This window comes from Strongylocentrotus purpuratus, unplaced genomic scaffold (assembly GCF_000002235.5).
Source record: "Strongylocentrotus purpuratus isolate Spur 01 unplaced genomic scaffold, Spur_5.0 spur5_scaffold_8, whole genome shotgun sequence".
Classification (NCBI taxonomy): domain Eukaryota; kingdom Metazoa; phylum Echinodermata; class Echinoidea; order Camarodonta; family Strongylocentrotidae; genus Strongylocentrotus; species Strongylocentrotus purpuratus.
Genome location: NW_022145614.1, coordinates 10575326 through 10594417, shown reverse-complemented (window position 1 = coordinate 10594417; position 19092 = coordinate 10575326). Strand labels below are relative to the sequence as shown.

The 19092-nt window shown below is 38.9% G+C and overlaps 1 protein-coding gene across 4 annotated transcripts in view; it reads right to left on the bottom strand.

Annotated features, from left to right (window-relative positions):
- LOC576704 (serine/threonine-protein phosphatase 4 regulatory subunit 1) overlaps window positions 1–13137 on the bottom strand; it is a 42892-nt gene extending 29755 nt beyond the window's left edge. The window contains exons 1-2 of one of the 4 annotated variants that reach the window (XM_030975867.1): window positions 12988–13137; window positions 994–1117 (exon numbers count right to left, since the gene is read on the bottom strand). In XM_030975867.1, the coding sequence (XP_030831727.1) occupies window positions 994–1117; window positions 12988–13072 (209 nt within the window). In that variant the 5' untranslated portion in view covers window positions 13073–13137. Of the gene's footprint in view, window positions 1–993; window positions 1118–6367; window positions 6691–7591; window positions 7656–8115; window positions 8224–12987 lie in introns of those variants that run through there. The other 3 variants (XM_030975869.1, XM_030975868.1, XM_030975870.1) reach the window with 3 other exon arrangements.
- Window positions 13138–19092: the final 5955 nt, after the last annotated feature.

Sequence of the window (19092 nt, the reverse complement as noted above, 5' to 3'; positions counted from 1 at the left end):
TATAGAGAGAGAGAGAGAGGAAGAGAGAAAGGGAGAGATAGAGAGAGAGAGAGAGAGAGAGAGAGAGAGAGAGAGAGAAAGATGAATGAAGATCTAGGGAAAAGGGTGACAGAGAGAGAACGAAAACGATAGTTCTAGATCCTCAAACACTGGCTGATTGGAATAGATCAAGAGAGCGAGAGAGAGCAACAAATATGCATTTTCAAGCATATTCTTCATCCTGGCTTGTTTTCTGGTGGGGCATATTATAATGGCTTGTGACAAGAGCCTTGCACAAGGGGTCCAATAATAATCGGCCTACTGCTGGGGACGCAGATGGCAGTGAAACGCATGGGAAATGAACGGAGCGGCAAATGAGGTTAGAGAAAGGGCATGGAAAGGGAGGGAAAGTGGGGTACTAATCAACTCTGAAGAGGCTAAGAACACAATCATGCCAATGGATGTAAGATCCTTCGACAAACAACTTTCTCTTAGAAAAAAGGAAAGGAGTTGACTTGTACATAAGCCCAAAATCTACATCTTCTTTCTACAAGTAACCCGAGAAAGGATAGTTCAAATTAAAAAATGTAAGCCTTATTGAAAGAAAATTTTGCTAGCACTTTATACATTTACTGTTGACCACTGCTATTTGGCGTCACTGTCAAATATACATTTGACTATAACTAAAAAGAGTAGGATACAACAAAATATCAAGTAAGTTTCATGATTTTCAACAATCCTTACCCAAAAATAGGGAAAATGCCACATGGTGCAAATAGCAAAGATAATTATATTTGAGGTGGCAAAGTAGAACATAATCCTTTATGACAACTCAACACTAACAGTAACAGGTGCCCAGGACAAATGGGTACTCAAAATGTAGGTCTGGGCCCAAAACAGACCCTAACAATCTCAATCCAGCCCAAAAACTATTCTTGAAGGTGAATGTGGAGCCCTACAATATGCATGGACATTCTTATGCTGAACATTTCATATCCATATGGTCATACATACCTATTGAAGACATTGTCGCTGTTGATGTCTTTCTTGAGTCTGGCCAATGGGGTGAGGGACTCCTCTGGTGATGGGCTGTCGATCGCAGAGCTGACCATCCCAATTTCTCCGTCTTCCCCTTCCACTGTAAGAAGATAGAATAAGAAGAGAAACGATCAATACACATGTCGGACAAACTGAGCATGATAATACAAGATCAAAACTTGGTGTTCTTAATTGGGGTTTAAAGGTACACATCATTCAGACTTTTAATATTTCTGCCAATCAAAAAAAAAAAAAAAATAAATGTAGAGTTATGGCTCCGTCTTACAAAGAGTTAATATCAATCGCAATGTAATTAGGCGTGTCTGCACTATCTCGAGATTGCCAAATATCCAGCTATTTTGAACTATCCCGATCGAAACTATCCAGCTATTTGCGTCTTCATTAGACCGAAGTGGCAAATTAGCTGGATAGTTGGTCGGGATAATATCCCAAGATATCTCGGTCTAGTTTGCAAAATATCCTTCTATTTCCGAACTAGCGGGATAGTTTGCGACCGTCTTCATTAGACCGAAGTACGGAGTCAATTATCCCGATCCCATCATGCACAACGATTTCCGGTTCGCACATGCGATCTATACCGCTCAGCGCTGACCTCGCAACCACTGACCTCGAGTAAACACGGAAAACCGCAAACTAGACCGAGATATCTTGGGATATTATCCCGACCAACTATCCAGCTAATTTGCTACTTCGGTCTAATGAAGACGCAAATAAGCTGGATAGTTTGCGATCGGGATAATTCAAATAGCTGGATATTTGGCAATCTCGAGATAGTGCAGACACGCCTAATGTGATCGATATCAACCGCAAGTATGTACATAAAAGATAGGAGACTGCAAACTTGTAATTGATTGGAAGACTTGCGATTGATTTGGTTCAATCGTAACTCTTTGTAAGACAGGGCCCTGCTATACCAAAGTTTTTTTTTTTCTTTTGTGGGAGTGGGGATTATGATAGAATGCCGACCAACATGGTTCTTTCAAAAGAGAGAAAAGTTCTACTTTATTCACTTATGTATTGAAATGAATTGAAATGATAATGCATGAGAGTTCGTCTCCACAGATCTGAGTCATACGTAGGAAGTGCCATTCATTTATTGCAAATGGCATTGACAAACCGGTAAAAAAGAAGAAGCCATACCTAGCACTAGTGTAATGAACAATGGCACATCAGTAATGAGTCTACCCTGGATTCAACTGAACCGAAGGCACTCGTCACTCGACAATTACTTGACAGACGTACCCAAGGCGCTAGTCAATCAACAAGCACTGAACAGACTATTTCATACATTGGCAATTCTCCTTCCATCATTTTTCACCCAACATGAGTACATTTAAACCAAGTAGCCTTTTGCAATTTTGCATGTTATCTGGTAGATACATCTTGTAGATTCTTCCTTTATTCCACTAATTGCATAGAGCAATACCACAACCAAGCATGGTAAAATATATTGGTGTATTGACAAAATCTTGCTCTGTCTTTAAAAAAAGAGGGGGGATGCCAGTTAGCAAGTAGTTAGGCCAACAAGTCACGCTGGTCTTTCCAATTTATGGTTGGTACATATTAAATCATCAATGTAAACAGCTTTGATTCTCTATTCTAGGAACGAAAGAGTCTTTGATAACAGTAATTTTGTATTTAGGACCATAACATCAGCTATGTTGATTCGTTCATTATGAATGGCAATATCATAAATCAGCTGGGTCAACATCATACAGCAGAGCGCATGCCATAAGACATTCCCCTATGCTGTGGGGGAATGGTGAACCATTCCGACACCACAATAGGCCTGTCGTCATCAGCTCCAGATTGCCAAATATCCCGTTATTTTAACTATCCCGATCACAAATTCTTCATCAGACCGCAGTTGCAATTAGCGGGATATTTGGTTGAAAAAATATCCCAAGAAATCTTGGTCTCGTTACCCAAATATCCCACTATTTGGGAAATAGCGGGCTAATTTGCGCCCATCCAAGCTAGTTTGTGATGAGCGTATCGGTCTGGTGAAGTCTGTCAGAGCTTCAGGATAATATCCCAAGTCTGAAAATAGCGGTCTATTTGGCAATCTCGAGCCGATGATGACAGGCCTTCTGACACCACAATGTGTGAAGAATCAGCATCGGTCCCACCGGTCCACTTCCCATTTCATTAGGAGTTTGCGGAGTACCTCATCAGCATGGGGGTATAATTAGAGACGGTTGATAAGCACAGGTGCATCTGTGTTACCACTTCTTGATTAAATTCTGACAAGGTTCCGCAGAGTTTGTGTGAAGCTCAGTCAAAAGATGGGAAGCATGAGAGGTGACCATGCAATCAAAATTGGAGAATGAGGTGATGGGAACAAGGAAGGACCCCCCCCCCCCTACCTGTTAAAGCTATAGACTAACTATTAAATTGCATTTTAAATAGACAATAATGTACTGGTTTAACTTGGTTGTTTCTCATTAAAAGAAAAATATATAACCTTTTAAGCTCTGCTCTACATACATGCAGTTTTTTAATTGGTTTGTTTCATTTGATTCATTAAAAAATAGTACACAATGCAGAAGGCCTACTTCATAATGACATACTCATACATCATTCATACAATGAAATTCTCCTTTAACTATATATTATGATGAATATCCAATCCAAAGAAGGTCTACTTCATAATGACAGACTCATACATCATTCATACAATGAAATTCTCCTTTAACTGTATATTATGATGAATATCCAATCGATGTATTAACAGCTTTTCTTTCTTTTGTGATACATCACGTACAGGAAGCAATATAAATTGACGAGTAACAAATTTTCCTTCAAAGCTATCAAAATAAGCTCTCTCACAGAAATGAAGAATAGAAATTTAAAGATTAAAACTCTTACGATGATTTGCCTGTACAGCTTGATTTATATTCATCCTCAACAATACTAATCTCGAGACAGCCCATGGTACATTAACCCCGATGGCTCCTCATTGTCTCATGCAGAGTAAGACAAAGGGCCCTGCGCTGGGAAGAGTAGTCGACGATCCAAAGATGAGAGAAAACAAAACAACGAGACAGGCCTCCGGAGAGGAGGGTAAGAAAATAAACTGTGGTTGCTCATAAAAAGATGATATTTGAGAGATCGAGTTTCTGTATGCATGTATCACTGTCATTACAGGAGTGTGTATGGAGTGTGAGAGACTATAAATGGGGGAGAGAAAAATAAAATGAGTTATCTCTTTGACTCTCGAACTACAACTATCTCCCATCCATGAAATAAAAGAATAGAAAAGGACCCACTGCTAACGTTAGACCCATTATAAAAGGACAATGCGTCAACATTAAAATGCAACATAACATGTTGAAAGCAGTAGCAGCAGAACATAAATTGAAATAAAATTTAATCGATCTTGAAGGAAGGCAAGGTTAGAAAGTTCCACTTTTGGATGTGACCCCTAGTTGACCCTTACATCCCTAACCGTGGGAACAAGGGCAGAAGAATGCGACCCTAGCCAGCGATTGATGGCATCTCTGCAAATGGAAAGTTCTAGTTCAAATTTTACACTGTAGCCTATAAATGATGATCTAAGTATTCTATGGCTCCTGCATGTATTCTCAGGTCCTAAACTGGAGAGAGTACAGCCACAATCATGACAATGAAAAAATGTTTCAATTTGCATCACTTACAAAATATGTAAATAGACTTATAAGACAGACAAACACTGATGCCGGCTATTCACTTGTACATGTAGTAGAAATGTCCCACTCCTAAATCATGTGCTGGGTATGGAGAGCGCATTATTGGTTTTCCAAGTCAAGATTTGACATTTACTCTGTCATCTGCAAATCAAATCTGCTCTTGATCTTACTAACATCTATCTCGACTGTCCTTTTAATCAGTGCACTATGCAGGGCAAGCAGGCAACCTCGGCCATGATATGGACCCATCTTCGCATTACCTGAGTAATCGTCTTGAGGATTTCTGAACAAATAGCCAAATAGAAAGAGATGGAAAGAGAGCATCTCCTTTGTTTGAGTGACTCACTAGATAGCAGGATACGGAAGGTTGTCCGCTCTGAAGGGGATTCCATACTCTTGGATTTAAGCATCTGGTCAAATATTGAACTTGCCATGTGATACACTCTGTCCAGATTAAGAAATTGGTAAGCCATTCTGAGCTTTTCTCTTTTCACAGAGAATTATTAAGGATCTTCTTGCTTGGTCCATCTAGGCTTTGCTCATAGTATTTTATATGACCTCCAATGCAAATAAATGGGGAGTTTTCAATGAGCCATTTTACTTCTCCAGCAGAAAAAGAAAATGGCTAGAAATTTGTGTAGCTGCATTTTAATTCACACCACTACTATGACATATTCATATAATACTGAATGACAAAGGATGTTTCCCCTCTCGCCAAAAAAAAAAAAAAAACACTGCCAACTTCCTACACAGGAAATACTACCAAACGCAAATTAGCAGTATTGTTGAAGTGTAATTTTGACAAAGAAGGCAATATTTCAACATAATACTATCAATTAACACTCTAACATTCCTTCTCATGCCTTTGCAATATAACTAAGCAAGATAATATATACACATGTGTACCGAGGGCTTGTAACATGTGCCAGAACTCATATCAGAAGAAAAGACTGTAATTTACAGTAGGTGAGGTCCAGTACTAATAAAGGGAATACAGATTTACGAGCTTTATAATGTTTAACTTAGATCAGCACACATGTGCGCAGTACAAACAAGGCAATACAAACAGAGCTTGTGAATGATACCCACTTCCAATTCCTTTGTTACATGACAATCTTCATTCATCCTAATCGCTATTGTGCATTCTCTACTAGTGATAATCCATTGCCATCAGCATGGTTAACAATTTATGTACAGGCATTTGTAGGGAGGTCAGAGCGATTGAACTGGTATCGATTTAAAAACCACCACATCGCAAATTGCATGGAGTTTACAAAGTAAAGTAACAAAAGACAAACTATCTTACAAATCTATGACATACATGTACATACCATAAATACGGAAGAGAAAGACAGAGACATAGAGTAAGAGATGAGACAGAAAGGAGATGAAAAGAAAGAGCGATATAGAGGCAAAGGTGTGATGGTCATAAGTTTGTGGATTGATTAACTAAATCCATCTGTATGTCACTTGATGCAATCTTAATAACGGAATGATAGAAAAAGTTGGTGCACAATGGAAAAGAATGACATGTGCACGCTTCCACTGGAATTGGAATGGCACCACGTTTAATACGGCAAATGACAATGAAATACCAATCGAGTAACAATGCAGTTGAGATCAGATTGACAGCCACCAATAAAACACTGACATCAACTTACCACCATCCTGGGTGAGCAACAAGCCACGTATTACCCCTTCTCAGTACAACCACACCAGTCCCCCTTCCTACAATCTCCACATGCTTTAGCACATTCATCCTCCAGCCTCTCCATGTGGCACCACCGGTAATAAAGTTTACCCCAAACTTGAGAGCATGCATTCCTCCAATCACACTACCTTCTCCCATGAGGAATGGCAGCCCAGTGACTGACTAGTCTTGCCTCCTCATTCCTGAGCTGCGAGCAGGTGTTTCCCTCCTGCATCAAAGGACCCTTTGTTCGTCCAGGCATGAACTGCACTACCAGCTCTTTTCTTTCCTCCAAACCCTAAACCCCGTATCTTCATGGGCTTTGTCCTATTATGAAATATCCCGCCAGAAAGGCACACACACTTTACACACAATACCCCCCCCCCCTTTTCTGTGGATAACACCATGATTTTGATATTAAAAGCAAGTCCAGTCTGTTCAGAGCCGAGGTCCCATGTGCAAGGAGAGACAAAAGAAGTTAGGAACAACTGGCTATAATCCATGCATGGATGAGCACACATGTCATCTGTGGGGCTGCAGAGCAGGGGCAGCAGAGCCAAGGTGGCCCAAGCAGCATTGCTTGCACAGCTTGATGTATATCTGGGATTAATCTTGGAAGAAACCAGAGACCAATTACGGAGGAAATCCTCCATGCCTGAATAGCTTCACCAACCCATATAAATCAGCATTTTTAATACCCCAGACAAATAAACCAGCCTTTCCTTAATCCTGCTAATTTCATATAGAATAGTCAAGGAGCATGCAGCAATTAGAGCTTTAGAAATGGGTTCTAACAAGGAGATATCTCTTTGGTTCTAATTACCCCAAATGGGGAATACATACAAAATCCTGGAGTGAGAAATAGAGCAGAAAACAATCTCAGCTGAAAAATAGCAAACAAGAGCACGCTTATTCTGTGATGAAAAATATACAAGGAGGAAAGTTTGTAAATCCATTTAGTCTAGACACCTGATACTTTTAATCATCAAAAGTCAAAGTGCACACATCTGTATTTGTTAGGCATCCCATTTAGACCATTTCAGTTGTTAAATCAGAGAACTTCAATGATGAAACACAATCCCTACACGATAATTGAATTGTAACCAGGCCTACATATGCACGGAGCAATGGAATCATTCTTACAGAACACAAATATTTGAAAGAAGAAAGTGAATTAATTTGTAATAAAGCTTACCAGCTGATAGTGGTCTAAAATATTCCACATGAAACATGCCACTCACCATATGGTTTCTCTTCAAGAGATAATACGAGGGTAGAAAATGTGTGTAGGCGTCAACTTGCTGAATAGGCACAATGGCAACTCAGTGGGCACTAACAGGTGATATCTCCATCATGCTGATCTACCCACTTCCCATCTAAATGCCAAAAATATCCCAATTCAAAATCTGGAGATCAATCTATGGTTTTGGGGGAATACTTTTTGGAGTTTTAACGCACCATGACCTGAAAGTTATCGATGGGGGTAAATTAAAGTTTTGCAAATGACTTTTGCCAGAGTTTTGCCAGAAATAGAAACAGTAATTTGACATAAGTTGACTGTGCTCATTCTTTTTTAAGAGTTCTACTTACAATGCACAATTAACATTAACACAATCCTGATGATAAAATCATTCTCCTTGGTACTTCTAAAAATTACAGTCAGAAAAATTCAGAAGAGAAGGGGAAACATGAATAAAGTAGTACATATGGCATACATACCAAACACGCCCCTGAAAACATGAGAAGGTGGATGCATGGGGGCTCCCTAGCTCGCTGGCCAACAGGAAACGAGCGGGCCATGTGGAGACTTGGCGCACTTATCATCACCCCGATAACATGTGGTCCCACAGCCTTCCACAGGCACAGGCATGGTCATGAATATGGAGTGGGAGATTTGCGATGCCGTAAAAGATGGTGAGAGAGAGAGAGGGCGAGTGGGGAGCAGCTTGGTCTGCTGTTCTCGTGGAGGTAATGCATGTTAGCTGCGGCGCTGAACCACTACGCTGTGATGCGTATTCCTGTGTATAGCCACAGGCACATGTCGGCTCCAGCAAGACGCCCGCCATCTTGTCTTACACGATACCCGGATTCTCCGTCTCCTCCAATCTAGTTGAAATTCAAACGAAGCTAGACGCAATCCATCCCCTCTCTCTAAAATGTCACCGGCGCACAACCCCATATCGAAAGTCGGAATCCCACCACCAACTCCCAGACATAGTCTCACAACGTTGTCCATATGTGCGATTGCGAGCCAACCGGCTACCCATGCACAAATGCATGCGCAAGCACAAGCCGCTCTCGACGACATCCTACGTAGGAAAAACAGCTTTGTAATCACCACCTTGCCAAGGCCAATCCCTGCACCGAGAATGAGATGATTCCAAGATCACCCTCTCCTCTTATTATACACACATCACAGACCTGACTGCCTACCGTTAGCTCGACTGCCAGCATGCAGTCCACTGAGTCTGGAGCTCTTGTAATAAAAGACCTCACACACAAGCAAGCAAGCAAGCTTGGGATGCCCGGCTCTTTCTTTTTTGGCGGGTAAGAATCATTTTCAGCGTGACCCACCTGATGAGGTCACCGTAGTAGGCCTAATTTGACCTCAGCTCAAAGCAGTGTAGTCTGCAACACCAGCCTTGAAAGGTCCTTCACAAAAAAAATTGAGGCAATGCTCTGAATGTGATAGTCAAATAAATGCCAATTGTAATCAAATCAACACCAAATAACTGTGTGTAAAGACTTGACATAAACTTCTACTCTCACAAAAGTTCACAATGCCCAAGCAAAGTGTTTACAAAGGCACAATTCAAATCCTTTGTCCAGCCAAGGATGTACTACAAGTGTATAGGCTGCACAGATTATAAATAAATGAGTTTATATTGGGCAATGATAGGTTAAGAATTATCAGCAAAATACAGAATGATTCTTTCATAATGAATTTAATACGAAAATTGTTAGACCAGCATATATCATCATAAAACAAAAATTTAAGTCAAACAAATGAAATAAGCACTTCCAGATATCAGTTATATTGTTAGCATTTTCTTCTGATTCACCGTTTCTGATTCCTTCATATCTCACAAAAGAAAGACAAAAAATTTCCCACATCCAAGAGAACATTGGTTTGCAGTCAAATCTTCATGGTATTTGTAACGTTGACTCAATCTCCTTAAACGAATAAACCAAAGATTTACTGTGCAGTAGAAATTCGTAATTATTATATTTTAATTGTAAGATTCAAATTTTAGTTGAAACGGAGTAAAGATACACTTGTTGGAATTTTATTTTGTTATCATATTTTTTTTTGGGGGGGGGGGGGGAGCGGGGGGCTCTGAACTACAATGGGGGATTATTTCAGGTCTGTGATGGAGACCAACTTCAAAATTATTCCTTTCAACTCTCCTTTCGCTGAATAAATTAGTTTGAAGGGCCGTATAAATGGGGAATGACACCCTACTCTGCGAGGCAGGGGTACCATCGCCTTGGGGCACAATATTAACTGGCTAACCCATGCCCAGTCTTTCTTGCAGCTCACCATGAAATCAATGAACATCAATGAAAAGCTCACCATGGATGCAATTCTAAAGCACTTTCTACTAACACCACAAAAGTTTCACCCTTTTCTCCTCGCAAGTTTCGTTTTCAGTCAGTCGCGGTTCATTTTATTTCTTCATCACACCGTAATTGGCAAGCAAAACATCAATTACTTTCATTATGCCATACAATTACATGTAGTTAATGATTAAAATGCCATAATGACCATTGCACTAAGTGCATAAGTTGAACTATTCAAGCTATGCTATGTATGCTTCGTAGCCCGACTTCAAATCTGTGAATATCATGAGGTATGTAAGCGGCAATTAATCTCATTATTGGAGGACAAAGGAACAATGTGGACACCTATCAATTCAATAATATGCAGTTGCTTTCTTTGATCGCAACTTGTTTACATGTTCTGATTATCAAAATCAAAATTGCGGTGAGATTTCAGTAAGAACTACCAATTGCAGAAAAAAATATGGCTAACCTTCACTAGTTCAACATCAAAGAACAAGTCAACACCTTGAAATTTAGAACCTAACCAAAGGGATTTTCAAAACATTTTTTTTTAAATAGTAGGTTTTCTCTCAACCATCCCCAATCTCTCAACATCTACTACACACTCAATACAATTATGAAACAAAAGATTAACATTATGTTTTGTGCCCTTAGAAATAATTAGAGGCCCATAAAAATTGAAAAAATACCAGTAACATTGGCAGATTCCAGTGTTATTATTCCCTTTGACATTTTAAAGGGTTCTACAACTGTGGACATATATACGTAGGCCTATAATTAGTTCTGAGCAAACAAAAAGTAGAGAAATTTGAATTAAATATTGAACCCTGTAAATGTGCAGAAATGGTCAAACCACAAAAGGTTGCTCGTAGCAAAGAAAATTCAACTCTTTGTCCAGCAGCTTTGTGCATGGAATACTGACAGCCCAAACGAGCTTGCCTGTTCACAAAGATGTCAAGCCTAATGTTCAACCTGGCACCATTATGCGGGAAAAAAGGGGAAAAATACACCAAGCTTGCTAATTATTTCAAGCATAATAGGTCAGTCCATAGCTATGCATGCCTGTCAAGTTTGCATGTTATGGACCTTAGAGCAAACAATACATTTTTCATAAGGAACACTTTATTCAAATTTTACTGCTCTTGCTGGATTCATCAATTTTTATTCACATGGACCTAAAACATAATCAATGCTTTATGGTTCTACAAATAGAATAAAGGACACAAAACAATACATTCACTCTGGGGCACTATTCAACAAATGATCGGTAGACCTAAATCGCCAAAACATGAAAACATGTTTGTGGCATTGAGACTATAAGAAAGCGAAACCATACATGCATAATTAATCTGTTATCCATTTCCTTCAACCCAAGACATATCATACCTGTCTATATCGTACTGATTTAGAAATATACAGTGATCCATATGGACATGTTCGGCTTTTTAAGTTTTATTCATCAGCTGTTTTCGGTTTTAAATTTCAGTGGCGAGTTATCAAATGGGGATTAGTGAACCTACAAGTACAATAAAGATTGCTTAAATCATGAATATTCACAATGTTACAAGCTGCTCCCCCACCCTTTGTTTCAAATATTCCCATTTAAATTATTTTTTAAATGTACTGTAAAAAGGCTAGTCTATTCTCATTATAACCATCATAGGATTGACCAAAAATTGACCTTTGTTAGAACATGATTTCGGTGATTATTACTGGCCTTGACCTAATCCACAGACTTGCCAGGACAGATTGACCCTTCACCCCTGACCAAGCCACCTCTCAGCCATTCTCTTGTTTTCCAAGAACTGAAGAAGCATGGTCAATTAATGCATCTGCCTTGACCTTTCATTCAAGGTGACATCAGTTGACAGGAGAGAAAGCAGAAGCGGCCAGAGGGTTGCCCCCCCCCCCCCACAAGCCTCTTGAAAAAAAAAGAGCTGCATGATTCGAGCAACTGTGTCCAGCGCAATTTATAGAGGGGAGATAGCCATGTAGTGTTACTGCATTTAAAAACATTGAAAAAAACAAGGGGAAAAGCAAAACAAGGGGAAAAGCAAAATAATTCCATTGCAAATGAACTCATTTAAATGGATAGAAAAGACCATTAAAAGACCTGCACGGAATTGGATCCTACAATAAAGTAATTTCTACATACATTTTGAAGCAGAGCTCCACACTCGTGTTTTGGGGGTAGAGTCCTAGTACATGGAGAGTACTAAGGAAAGGTGTAAATATAAGCTGGCATACAACAAGAAAGAGTAGAAATATTGAAAGTCTCTTGAAAGTGATTTGAGAGGTACGACTACACTACGAGGAGAGTTCATCCAGAGTTTAATGATGTTTTGCTTGGAAACAAGACTACACTGGCGATGCCTCCAGGCCCATGCCAGAAGTTCACATGAGTGCATAAATTTGCATGCGCCCCAACAGCGGGTGTCGCTGAATGTTCTTTGTAGACTTGAATGTATTTGGCTATGTTTCAGCATACATAAGCTTAACTTATTCAATTTTAGCACTTTATGCCTACCCTTGTCAATTTAAAGGAACTTTGTTGAGAGTATCAGAACCTACACAAAGCCCACCTTACAGTTACAGGATTATTCATTGACGCGTGTCTTATATATTTTATGCTCTACGAAATTTTTCAGTACAAGAGGGGGTCTACAGCCTTTATTTATGCCTGGGCTGCATAAAATTTATGTCTGCACATTCATTTCACTGATAGAAGGAAAATTGAGCAAAGAACAATGCAAAATCATGAACTTGTAGTCCAAATTGATAGAGATTACTTATTATCTACAACCTCATTTACATGTAGTACTTTTCCAGAATTTAAATACTTCAGAGAATCTTATAGTATTAAAAAAAAAACTTTAAAAAACAGTTAGACCTACAAGCATTCCAATGAAAACAAATAGCACATTGATTGTGGTTCATGTAGGGCTACATGTGCATGAAAATCATGCAAAGCACTTCCTCACATTTCCTTTTACAAGTAGATACGAGAACAACGTGGCCATAACGTACCCTTTTTGCAACGCCGGCAGCGAGAACAAGCGATCAGAAGATAGCAGACAGACTTTCCCCAAGTATGTTTCCCTCTCTCATGCATATCATCCACCCAGTGTTGATGAGCACCAAGTCACTAGTACAATCCTGCAACTACATGTATCCCTTCTGTGGATTCCTAGGAAACCCCCTTTGGAAACGGCTCACAAAAGATTACAAAGGAATCGCTCTTTTGCATTCCAACATGGACCTATTAACAGGTGATGTGTGAAGTACAATGTTTTAAGAAATAGTTCCTGACTACTCTTCCAATCCTAATTGAAGGGAAGAATGTCAACTGAATACAGTCTTTTCATTCATTTGATTCAATCATTCGTAAAATGTAGCCCTCAGAACTGTTCCAACCTCGATCAGGTTTCCTTGTGTAAGGATAGCAACAATGCAAGAACATCCTTTGTATACATGTACCTGTATGTACTATGAAATAGTCAATGTGTAGGCTTTATGTCATCAAAATAAAGAATGAAGATGAACTTAGAAAATACGCACTACGTACAGCAAAATACCACGTTATGTCCAGGTATTATGTTGACCAATAGGCACTTCATATTTCACTCAGAAAGTATATCTTCAGTTTATCTCTTTTTAAATTCATAGAAAAGTCCACGTCCATATACTTAGTACAGTCACATCCACAAGAGCTCCGGTAAGAAACAAAAATAATTACATTTCCTTTTAAAATGTCTTCGAGAAAAATCACACTTTTGCAACACAAAGTCCAAACAGAACTCCTGTACACAATCCACGGCAATTATAACACTCCTTATCACTTCCCAAGTTCCAGAAATCTTCATTACATAGGGTCCACATATAAATGGCAAATATTTTACCCCAATTCCCAGCCTGGGACTCTTTTTTTTTAAATATTGAGTGTATGTTGTGATGACTAATCGGCTTAAGATGACTGCTGCTTACAAAAGTGGAGCAGTTGTTTCCTGAACTAAAGAGAGAGAGAGTAAAAAAAGGGGGAATTTAGGCACATACCTGACAAACATGATGAAGATATTTCCCACTTCTACTGGGTTGGCTAGACAGAAAGGAAAGAAGACCCAGAAACACTATTCCCCAAGTAACGGAGATGAGTGAAAAGTCGGGGAAAGAAAAAGGAAGTCGTTCTGCGGTTCTGCCTTTTGTTGTCAATGACAAGGCGTACACTTAACCCGTAGAATACCAACATGGAAAAACTTGGGATGAAAAGCAGACTTATGCTTCAGAATTTAGTGGGGTATCTTCTGATAATGGTATCATAGAAAATATTCCTAATGATCATGAAATGATTTGAAATATACATGTAGATCAAAGTCAAAGTACATGCTCGCCTTTGATCAGGGAGGGGGGGGGGGGTGGATGGGTGATGTGTACTTTTGTCAAATACCCAGTTTGATCATATATCATGACAGACACAAGTTCCTTGAAAATATTATACTTGCAATGCTTTACCAACATTTCTGGCATCTTTAATAACATTTGTTTCATAATAAAGCCAATACAAAATCCAGTTGACTGAACTTAGTACTTGTACTTTTTGTAGAAAAACTACATTGTACATAATTTGTAATTTACACGTAAAGTGTAGGAGGAATAGGGTCTGTGCAAACAAACTACCAACAGGTGTGCTTTTATTTTGCTCTGACAGGAAGTGAATTCCGCCTGATTACCCTGTCTGAAGATTCATTGTAGTATTCAAGATTTATCTCGTCTGGGAAATATCTCAAAGTTTTGCTGCTGATAAACTATCACACGAGGAGTTACATGTATTAGTTTGCAGGGACAAACCCTTGCCAGTCATGTTGTGTGTACAACAGTGTCTGAACTGTGAGACTACGCAGGCCAAATAGTCCTCTGCACTTCACTAGCTCTGTTATGTTGATGACCAGAGACTATAGTTAGAGTTAGGCTCAGCTAAAGGTTTCACAGAATTATCTTTATGTGTCATATTAGAGTCTGTGCGCGCAGACAAAGGAGTTATCACAGAGCTCCTTATCTATACATTGAATGTTTTTAGATTTAAGATAAGAGTTATGAATAGAAGCTTTATTTGTTTTAAACCAACCCAATTAGTAGGCGCATTTATACTGTCAAATACCTCATTTTGAAAAGTCGCGATGTTTCGTGCACCCGGTTACACTTGTGCTGAAACATCACCGACGGAGCTGTTCAGCGATGTTTTGGCGTGTTTCGGTTGGTAATGCGCATGTGCAGTCTTCCCGACCTTTGACCCCGGCCTGCTATAAGATTTTTAGCGCGCGCAATTTCCAGCTAGCGCTATAGCTAGCTAAATAGCGATACATCCCATGCGCATGCATGCGATATGTTTTGTTTATCTCGCGTGTAGTATTTGAGGCAAGAGTGGATAAGTTACGAAGTACGGACTACGGCTGCTGATTCAGTTTTCCCAAATTCAATCGAAATCTAGTAGTAAAAACGATATGGGAAGGTTATAAAAATCATCGTTGTTAATTGTTAATTTCATGCTTTCACTCATTTCTCTGAAGCCCTTTTCCCCACGTTTGCAGGGACGCTTGGAAGTCTGGTGGAGGAGCTCTCCCTGCCTCCACATCGAAATCAAGAACTTCATCTCATCATCAGTCCAATGGGAATTGTTCACTTCCATATTAATTAATCTAACAAAACACTCAAATACTACTACTAGACAGATATGGCCAGACGGGAATAACGAAGATTGAATAAAGGATGAGTTAACGGAATTGGAACAAACGGAGCTGAATGAACGGATAACACGCGCGACGATGGAAATGCTATAAATATCACACGGGAAGAACGTGGTTTAAAAGAGCGCGGGTAACAATCCGGAAGTGCCGGAAGTCACGTGCCTAACATCGCGATGTTACAACTGCGAGCGGTTATACTTGCCAAACACGCCAAAACACGCCAAAACACGCCAAAAGATCACACTTCGTTTTGGAATGTTTGGGGCTTGGCATGTCTGCCGGTAAAGCGTAGTTGCCCTTGGTAACATCGCGGCCAGGCTCCGGTTTGGCATTTTTTGGCGTGTTTGGATGACAGTGTAACTGCCCCTAAAGATGAGATTCAGTTTGAGTAGGACAATCTAATGTATTTCAAATAAAAATAAAGGTACTAAACCATAAACAGGAACTTGAGTTGCCTTGCATGGTCGATTCACATCAATCCCAGATGTGTGGCATTTTTTTTCTTCTCTCTCTTCTGAGGGAGGAGGGGGGGGGGGAGCAACATAACCTACATTGTAGTTTATTCTATAAAGGTACGCGTGCAATGAGCGGGTATAGTTTAACGAGGTCCACATTCACCATTAGGTTCACTGCACTAATATTGGTATTAAAATGTACAATCGAAACACACTTTTAACACAAAAGGGAACTTAAGAGAAAATATTAATGATGCCGTGCCACGATTTTGATTATTCATTTGAAATGATGAATGTCTAGTTGAGTGCTCATTACTCAGTAGGGAAGGGCTGACTGAACAGATGAATCTTTCAACCAGTATATCTTCACAGGCTAGATAATTAAAATATATATCAAGGTTGGATACTACCCGTAATAACTATTAATTTTTTTAATAGAGTCAATGACATTCCATCCAAGAATCTACCTAGAAACAATTTAACAAAAGTGATAAACATAAACAAAATGACTCTTTTTTAAAGATGTATTTGGAATTCATTTCCAAACTTAATAAACCTCATTTCTCTTTGGTTATAAGTCAATTCATGAATTCAAAACAAAGGTACACATGTACAGAGAGTCCAGACTGCACCTAATATTTTGCATTTTCCTTACACATTAGCCTTTAAAAATGTATTTAATCTAGTCCCACAATGTTATAATCAAACATGGGCTCATTTTAAAAAGTAGTCATCTATTATTATTAAGATATAAACCTAATCCTCCATTTCAACCCTGGAATAAGATATCAGCACTAATCCTCACCACATCTGTGAAATAAGGCATCATGCATACAAGGCAACATGGCGTCCCTGTTTTGCACTGAGCAATCTAGTTTACATATCCGAATACATTGCCCAGCAGGAAATCACATTCAATCACATTATGAAGGGAATGAAGACATCACGCATAAGAGTGTATAGACAGATCGGCTGGGGGAATGAGAATGGTTTATTTTCCCCTTCAAACTTCAGGATATAACATCCTTATTAAAATATTGCCTCCTATATCTCAAGATTGTGAATTTGGAAGGAAGATGAAGATACACACATAATTAATGCACAACATGATCTATTTTAATTCCTTTAAAAAAAAATTACAATCCTTGTATAACCCGAGATGAAAAAAAATCACGAAATTGGAGGCTAACAGATAAAGGCCTACACAGTAACAACGGGTTGCAATAGAGTCTCAAATTCGTACATGCACAACGACCAAATCCTAAACATCGAGACAAAACAATCTCCATGGAATTCAGAACGCTACGACGCTCTATTTTAACTTCATCCGTGCCTCGTACAGCATGGGGTCATGAGGATCAGAATGCAGAGAATTTAGAAGCAAAATTCCTGGCATAGCGACGGCAGAAATATCTCGTCTTTCTTGAGCTTGATACGATATAAGAAAGCATTATTGAACACCACAGGACCATGATTATTCTTAATTTCAAGGCAGAATAGAGCAATGAGCCTGGATAGATTCAGTTCATACAAACACTAACTTCAGACATGCTAGGCATAAAACGAGAGGCAATTAGTGAATTTGAAGAATTCCTATGACGTAAATTGGAGGAATATTGCGACAATTTCTCACTACACGTAGACGCAAAACACCAATAAAGAAACTCTTCGACTTCAACTTAAGAAAAAGTATTGAGTTGTCACAAAGCACCTCTAATCTGATTGTGGTCTAAGCAATAATAGCAATAATAGGTTGAATTCTTCAATCAAATTGTAATACCTTTATTTTGGCAATGTTTTCAATCCACTATAAAGAGAGAGAGGGGGGGGGGAGGGGGATTCTAAATCATAACACAAAGGATATCAAGCTTTCTTATTAAATGGAAAAATGTTTTAATCCACTTTAGTAAATTACCTAGTTTCAACAACATTCGGACTACTTCAAAAAAACTGTTTTTCAGATTTAAAAATTTGGAGCACCTTTTTTTCTTTCTTGTTCTTCTTCTCCTCGAAGGCCTTCATGATTCCATCTTTATTTTTCTTGCACTACTGATCATGCAAGCCAGAAAATCAGTTGAGCTTTTCGTTCCAATATGCTGTCTTATTTATAGCTCATCTTATTACATATCTTGCCAGGGGGCAGAACACAGAAAAGGTCATTAACCAAAAACAGATAAATAACATGGAACTCAATGAAAACAACAGCTTTTTAAGTTCTAGATTAATTATATTCACTTCCGCTTTGCATACCAATCGATTTCAGAAGGTTATTTCATCTGTAGGTGTCTTACAATCAACATTTGTGCTATGTAAATACATTATTATTCTTATATAATTATTATTATCAAGTATTGAATATAAATTAATTTGAAAATTGACATTTGGGAGCATGCTCCTGTTGTAGTGGGTGTTGAAAGGGATTAGAGTAGCTGAAAATTCTCCATACCTTCATGCATTGTGTTTATCAATCCAATTACTACTGTCAAATTTGTTCATGATTAGACGAGTTATAATACTGGATTCTAATGTCCTATGTACAATTAGGTTTTAATTTGATTCCAATATTCACTCTATTCACTATAGGCCCGTCTTCACTATCTCGAGATTGCCAAATAGCCCGCTATTTGGGAAATAATCCCGAAGTAACAAATCGCGTCTTCACTATCTCGAGATTCGACCTCGAAACTTGAAACTCGACCTTGAGAAATTAGCTCGAGATATTTTGCTCAGCGTTAGCGTGTATTGCGAATCTTCGGTCTAGTGAAGACGCACAGGACAAATAGCTGGATATTTTGCAAACTATCCCAAGATATCTTGGAATATTATCCCGACAAACTATCCAGCTAATTTGCTACTTCGGTCTAATGAAGACGCAAATTAGCTGGATAGTTTCGATCGGGATAGTTCAAATCGGGATAGTTCAAATAGCTGGATAT